This window comes from Bacillus rossius, chromosome 17, assembly GCF_032445375.1.
Source record: "Bacillus rossius redtenbacheri isolate Brsri chromosome 17, Brsri_v3, whole genome shotgun sequence".
Lineage (NCBI taxonomy): Eukaryota > Metazoa > Arthropoda > Insecta > Phasmatodea > Bacillidae > Bacillus > Bacillus rossius.
The window spans coordinates 39846145-39854401 of NC_086344.1; the positions used below are offsets into that span (position 1 = coordinate 39846145).

General features: G+C 36.7%; 1 protein-coding gene across 1 annotated transcript in view; it reads left to right on the forward strand.

Moving 5' to 3' along the window:
• LOC134540975 (C-Jun-amino-terminal kinase-interacting protein 4) overlaps positions 1 to 7184 on the forward strand; it is a 90082-nt gene extending 82898 nt beyond the window's left edge. Inside the window, 1 exon segment of the mRNA XM_063384072.1 lies at positions 3327 to 7184. Within this exon segment, the coding sequence (XP_063240142.1) occupies positions 3327 to 3457 (131 nt within the window). The 3' untranslated portion in view covers positions 3458 to 7184.
• The last annotated feature ends 1073 nt before the right edge of the window (positions 7185 to 8257 follow it).

The window sequence follows — 8257 nt, forward strand, 5'->3', positions numbered from 1 at the left end:
GCATTGATTATTTGGTGTATTTCTGAAATGCTGTATATAGTGCTTGTTCACGATTGTGCATGTAAATATTTGTTTATTTATTTATTTTATTTTACATATTGTTCGACCCCATTTCTGTCCAGGGGTGAGTTGATTCCACATTTCCGATTCCGATTCTAATCCCACAATTTCCCTCAATTGCAGGTTGGATTGCTATTGTAATTTCCAATGTTAGAAATCCATGAATTTGTGTTCTTGTGAAAATCCTCTCTCATGCTATAGTCATTAAAATTCCTGTTTGTTGTGTTTCACTTGATTTACATCTTTGAACATTTACATTGATACTAGAACACTAACTGATCATGGGATATTTTCTGTTTATCGTGATTCAAATTCACCATGGATTTGATAACGCAAGCTATCTGGGTCACGGCAAATGAAACATCAACACAAACGTAAAAACAGTGCATTTTGTACAAAAATTTGTTTACACACTGCGGCAACATGTTATGCACAAACAATAAATCTTAGGCATTTACTTAAATTACTTTATATACATATACAGTATATCCGATTTTAAACGAACATTTTTCAAGTGAAAAATATTTACGTAAATTTATTGAAATATAGTGAGAAATTAGCTTCATACCAAATAATAGAAAAAAATAAAACTAAAATGTTATTGTTTCATGATTGCTTGTCGATGTTGGAAGTAAAAAAAAAAATATGTGAGTGGAGAGAAAAGTTACGTTAATGTTGTGTTTATTTTTTATTTATTTATTTATTACAGTTGTGACATGTACAACACCTCATAAAGAGGGTACTAGGGTGTGCACGGAAATATAAAAAGGAAAAAAAAAATCAATGAAAATACCATATCACAATAAAAAAAACATAACATGTAAAAAGATACAAACAAAATACAAAGGACAAAACAAACAATAGACACAGACACAATAAACAATTGATTAATGATACATCTCATTCTCGACAGTGAAAGGTCTTGTTTCCGGTATTCTAGCATTAATAACATTCTGTTATCCGCCACCAGTAGAGTCACTTGCATTCAGATATGTATTTTAGAGTGGATTACGGCGTTTACCCTGGTCTCATTACCGCGCTGCCGGCATTTTGATTTTACTCAGGATTTATCGCTATTCTCTGTTTACATTTCATTGCAGTCTTTCCTGTTTTCTAGCGGGTTAAATTTCATGTTTTACATTTTCACATTCCTATTAAAACTACATTAAGGTTCGATAATCCGACAAAACAAATCTATTCAGGATTGAAGACCTCTCATTGTGTTTCGTATTTGTAATTACGTACTTACTTCTCTACACTGCCCACAGATACTTCCACTTTTCTTCTGTTTTGTCTGTTTGTTCTTCATTTCACTTCCTCATTTTTCCATTTCTGTCCAATATTTGCACCATGTCACTGTACTTCCCACTGTAGCTCTGGGTGTAATTCCTTTTTGTTTTCTCTCTTTTGGTGTCCTCATCCACGTATTTCTGTATCTCATGTTACTAACCTAACTAGGTACATATTTCACTGATTGTGATCCATGATGGGGCAGTTTGACCGTGCGACAAGTTTTGTATAGTTTATTATCTCTGAGATCCTAGCAGTTCTCACCGGAGTCGCAGGCCAGACAAAGTAATGTGACTAATATCTAGCTTCAGGCTGTCATGTGAACTGTGTTGGTGGTTAACAGTGATTCTTTAATAATGCAGTGTTTGTTATGCATGTACTGTTTTCTCAACAGACTTCTCGCTAGCATAACTAACTGCCTGCAGATAAATAATATTCAGATGATGTAGTCAATTTTTTTTTTTTTTTCAAATTTGGATGCGGTTTTTGTGTTAAAAGAGGGTTGGGTGGTTTCTGAAATAAATGTAATGCTGTTTCAAGTCCTAATTCATGATCACTCTTCATGGTTCTCGTGAGAATGTACTAGGGGGATCGAGGAATGGTGGAACTAATTGTTCTATCACAAAATAATTTTATTTCAAATGTATAATACATTATTTTCATTTAATTATATACTTTGAAATTTTCATTCTCAAATACTGCGACAGAGTGTGGCAATGCGTTATTTAAAATTTGCATAATTGTCCTCTACAGGACTTGCTATGTCGCAGTAGATTCAGCCCATCTGTGAAGTTTGAATCTTATACCGCTCATGTTCTCAAATGTGGGATGTTTCGGTACCTGGATTAGTGTTTGGTGAGCTTCTAACACCTCCCTTGCTACGTGAAAGCGTTGAAGGATTAAATGTACGCTTGAATTTTTTATTAACTTGCAGATTAATATATTTTTGTGTTGTGTCGATTCAGAATCTTAAATTGCCAATTCCAACAATTTCAATTTTTAGATTAGATTATTCAAACTTATATGGTTTCGGAATATAAGTTGGTCAACTTCCCCTGTATCAAAACATCAAAGTTGTAAGTGGCATATTATTTTAGTAGTGAATTCTTCGTTAACCTCATTTAGGATTTTTTTATCCCATTAATAAGGAATTTTTTATTAATTAATTAACTACAATTTACAATGTTGTGATGGATAATTTTTTCTGACATAAGTTTTTTCAGTTTACTATTTTTTTCTTCATTTAATTGAGGTTTTCATAGCTAATTACTAATCAGGAATTGAGACAATTTAATAGGAGTTATGTTTTAAAAGTTGGGTTTTCATTCATTTAGTAAGGAATCTATTCAAAATAATTAGTATCTTTTCAATTAATTGTGGTTTTTCATTTGATACACTTTATGAAAAACTTTACTATATGAAAACAGTTAAGTTATTAAAACTCATTTAAATAAAGTTGAGTAAAAGATTTAATTTGAAAATTAATATTAATAAATACTACTTTTCCTTCCTTTACAGCGAAAATTGAAATTGCATGTGACTAAAATGATGTTCAGTTACCAATAGAGTTATTACAACAAAATTTATTACTGTAAGTGTTATTTCAGCAATGTTCCATCATAATTAAAAAAAAAATGCTTTTATTATATTTTAGAAATATAGCAAGTTTATGTAATAATATACATTACAGTTATATATATTAAAAAAAATACATATATTTTATTGTCAGTGTGCAATAGAAACAGTACTGGCATGCAAAAAACAATTTATTCTGTGGATCTTTATGAGTTTTAAAAGTTGTAATGCTTATTAGCTGTCTATTTTTTTATATTGTAAACAAGTAAAGATCATTATGATTAGATTGAAGCACAAGGAACTGGTATTGCAGTGAAGGGTTATGAGAGGAGATGGAGTTGAAGGGAGAATGAGCAGATCCCCGTGCGAGACTCGGGACTGCAGCGCCCGTGTTGCGGCAGGTGACGGGGAGGAGGGCGAGGGCGAGGCGGCCCCCGGCGCGGCGCCGCGCGAGCAGATCGCCACCAGCGACCTGGAGCACCAGGGCGAGCGCAGTCACCTCATCGTGTGGCAGGTGGCGCTGCAGGACTGACGCGGCTCCGCCGGCCTCCCTTCGCGGCCCCGGCAGCCCTTCTGAAACCCCTCTCCCGAGCTCGCGTCAGGGTGGCTAGCAAGCCGGCTCTCCCAGGCTTCCACTGATGTTAGTTAGTCGCCAGCGACCCACAGGCGTAGCACACTTCGCAACAGCAGTTGTTTTATCGCACCACTGTCGATGATAGCACTGAGGTCAACGTGTGTGGTCCAAGTGCCGATACACTTACGAGCAGAAACTAGGGGGAAGAAAGGATGTGTATGCAGAAACTGTAAAAAATCTAAGTGAGTGCCTGCTATAACTTCAAATATTTCAATAGCACCATTCAAGCAATTCCCTGACTACCTAAGAAATTATCTGACTTTTCCTTGTTGCTGGAAATCCCCTGGCTTTGTTGCTAGCCACCTGGACGGTCTTCATGCCTCGATGCACCGTCAGTAATGCCGAAACAGTTTTCCGCCATGCTAACTTTTGCTTGTGGTGAATCTGGAAATACTTTGTAGAATCATTTTCAGTGCTTGTCGTTTCAGTCAGCATTTATTTATTCATTGTGTTGACTACATTTTTGCTATTTTATCAAAATGTGTAAGTTTTTGAATTATAATGAATCCAATGTATTTTCTGAACCTAGCTCATAAAAATAATCTAAGTAGAACTCTAGGAACTGAGAGCAGATATTGCGAATGGCTGGTTTCAAAAGTGTTGGTGCCACTGCGAAGGTGCTACACGTACGTATCCATTGTTCTCTCCCGAGGCTAACAATCAAAGCTTAAGTCGCAGTAGGAATTTTCGTTTTTTATTCCTGCACTTTTTCTTGCCGTTGCAATTGTCGAAAGAGAATATGTAACTGTTTTTTATTTATGTAGACAAAAAAAAAAGTACATTTGTATATTGTGTTGATTTTGCTTCAAATAATTGAAAAATGAATTTGTGGAATATTATTATTTATTACCAAATTGATGATTGCCTGTGGAAATTGTTTGTTGTAAATAGATTTGCATTTTTTAGAAGTAACCGGTGCTGCAATTGAGGAACTAGTGCATTTCCAATTTAAAATTAAGTGTACAATTTTTTCTTTATCATTTTGTTATTAGTGCTTGATAAAATTTTACGATTTTGTATATAAAATATACATAATATATTTGCGAATGGACACATCTGTGTAGTAAAGTTGTTATTATTTACAATTTGTTAGTGGTTCAAGCAATCGGTTTTGATGCTTAAAAACTTAAATTATTAATTTGTATATATTGCACCTTATTAACAATTAACTTACCAGGATTTTGTGATCTGTATTTCTTAAATGTGTGTACAATATTTACAACATTAACTAATTATGAACTGATTTATTTGTTAAAATAAAATTATTTTGTTATGTAATTTTACTTTTTTTTTATGTAATAAATTTTACACTTGATTTATTCACAATGCATTTTCTCTTTCCTGCTCTTCTTTGTTGCAAGAATCCTACGAGGTCACATGTCCTAATGTTAAAAAGCTGAGTGACACAATAAGTCGCATTCCCCTGGGTTTCATTTGGGGCAGATCGTCAACAGTCTAATTGTTTATTGTAACCACAATAAAAAAAAAACATTGGGTTAAAACAGTCAATTTATTTATATACTGTTAACTAAACAACGGAAATATATATATTTTTTAATTTAATGTGACTTTATTATTGATTTGCATGATGTTTCAGTCTGCTGCCTTGAGAAAGTCTGAGAGTGAAGTGTGCGTCCACTGGACAAACGTGGTTTAGTATGAATAGTTATTTATTGTTTGTGCCGGCCACCAGCTTGCCAACTGTCGGATGTCGCGTGGTTGAGCAGTGTAGGGTTGCGGTTCTCCCCGCTCCAACCTCCCAGTGCCGCGCTTGGCACGGCCATCTAGCACGGCGGCAGCTCTGCGCCGTAGTCACGTACTCGTGAGTACACTGAGGATTCATGTGTAGGAATGCACTAAATAACTGCGTACATGCACTACATGTGCTTAGTTCTGTCAAAATGAGACATTATGCAAGGCATTATCACCGAGCTTACTACTCTAGTTTTCACTTAACTTTTTTACTTACAATAAAATTTCATTGAATAGAGAATAATTACAGAAATAGGTACTACACTGAACTCTGACATGACTGAAGTCAAAAGTCACCGGTAATGTAAGCAAATTGTCCAAGTAATATTGTTACGTGAGGAAATATATATGTTCAGAGCTAATTATGCTCAATTCAGAAAATGTATGCACAATATTTAGACTTTTAAAGTATTCTTCTTTGGGTTTGCCTTCAGCTTGAATGTTCATGATTTTTCAGAAAGAAGTAAAATTTGGAATTGAAATCAAATACTAAATGTGGAATCGTACCAACCCTAATAAAAATAAATGGAAATATAATAGAGATTCAGCAAAACATGCAAAGTCTAACAAAGTACGTATATTTTAACAGAACTACGTGTAATACGTTTACATAAAGAAACAATCTTATTTTAAGATACAGGCAGTCCAACTAAAATGATTTATTTTCAAGAGTAATAGATGAAAAGTTAAAAAAAGTATCAATATAAAAAAAATACTTGTGGAACCAAGCATGGATATAATTAACAATTTTTAGCTGCATACAATGTTTTCTGTTTTAATAGAAAAAGAGACAATCACATATTTTACCGTAAAGGTATTATATTTATTTTATTTATTAACCTTATAGAGTAGAAGAAATTAGTTTATCGTTCAATGAATTAATTTTGTGGCAGTTCAGTGCAGATTTTATTCTACTTGCATGTAGGTAGGACTTTGATGTTTGGTCAGACAATGCGGTCAGACGGATCGGACAGCGTGGTCGGACAATGCGGTCAGACGGATCGGACAGCGTGGTCGGACAATGCGGTCAGACGGATCGGACAGCGTGGTCGGACAATGCGGTCAGACGGATCGGACAGCGTGGTCGGACAATGCGGTCAGACGGATCGGACAGCGTGGTCGGACAACGCGGTCAGACGGATCGGACAGCGTGGTCAGACAACGCGGTCAGACGGATCGGACAGCGTGGTCGGACAACGCGGTCAGACGGATCGGACAGCGTGGTCGGACAACGCGGTCAGACGGATCGGACAGCGTGGTCGAAAAACGCGGTCAGACGTATCGGACAACATGGTCGAACAACGTGGTCAGACGGATCAGACAACGCGGTCAGACGGATCGGACAGACGTGACTGACCGAACATGGCAGTTCCTTAAAACAACATCTCGTGACAATAAATTTTGTTTCTGCTTTTGTGTTGGCCATTAATTTGGGAATGCAGAGCCTTTTTTTATAGTTTATTCTATATTACTTCTAATTTCATAAAAATCTCTTTGTTACATTAAATGTCATGAGTTGTGTGCTCAGTATATACTTTAAGCTGTGGCTAACGTATTTAAATTTATGTCATGTTTTGCCCGCTGAGTTATTAAATAGAAAATGCATTGTGACCACTGTGTGTTGTGTACGATATTACCGAAGCTTTTCGTCGCATATGGAGACTGTTTGCTTGAGAAGCTATAGAAATAGTTGTGCCGCATGTTCCTTCTAGATCACAGAAGTTGTGGATGGCACACCATCTCGTTTTGAACAATTTTGTGCGCTTTTACTGATTTGTGATGATTTATCTTAAAACCAAATGAATTTTCAACAGTCAGAAAAATATTGTTTTGTTTTGAAATGTTTAAGTGAATAAAATTTAGCATTTTTTAATAAGTGGTTGATATGTTAATTCCTATGTCCTTTAGTAATGTAAATTTTATATAAAAAAAAGGTGTCTTTTGGCCCAGAAAAGTTACTTAAGTCAAGGGAAAGATTCGAAGCATAAATTATGGTTTCAGAAGTTTCTGCTCACACAATCACCTCCCCTCGAAAAAAAAAAAAAAAGTGACTAAAATATATTATATATTCTGTACGTTTGTAAGTTAGTGATCTCGCGCACGCGGATGTGTGTGTGTGATATATAGAGAGAGTGAGTGAGAGAGAATGAGTTTAATTTTGCTTGGTGGCTGTACTTGACTTAGTCTGCCTGCAGGTCTGTGGCTGGGGTAGGGGGAAATGGCTGGATGAGCTCAGGAGGATGTCCCCTGGGGGGGGGGGGGGGGGGGGTAGCCTTGACGATGGTGGTCCACGGAACCAGTCAGTCATCGAGAGAATTGGTTCTGCCTAGGTGGGGGGTAGCTGATGGGCGCTGGAAAGAACACAGCGGGTCTTGTCAGGGCGTTACACTTCTCTCAGCCGCAGCATGGTCTCGGGGCCGAGATGGGTCGAGGCATGGACAGGGGAAGAGGGGTATTCTGTCCCCCCCCCCCCCCCTCCGCCTGCAGGAGAACGGCATGAGCTGGTTACTTACAGGCTTGGTTCGTTGTGGCTGGTCTTCCCTGGGTGCTCTGGTGGATCCATAGTGGCATGGCCCCTCCCTGGACCCGGAATAATTTTCAGATAATCTCCTAATTCCTTATCATAGTTTTCCGAACTGATTGAAGTATTATTTTACTGCAGTGCTATAGATAACACGTAGGACCTTAAAAAAATGTACTAAATATTTAAATTGTACCGTATTTACTCACATAATGTCCGCAGTAATTTGGCTACATTTTTGACCAAAAAAAAAGGGGGTGTGGACATTATGAGGCGAAGTCTGAAAAAAAAATTTTTTTCCTCAAAATTTTACATGTTTTGTGTAGAGTAAAAAAATTGTTCTCTCATAATTAGTACAATTGGCACCCTTCCCTCGGCCCAGTTGAAAAATATTAACAGCAGCACACTACTTCGCAGAGTGCTGG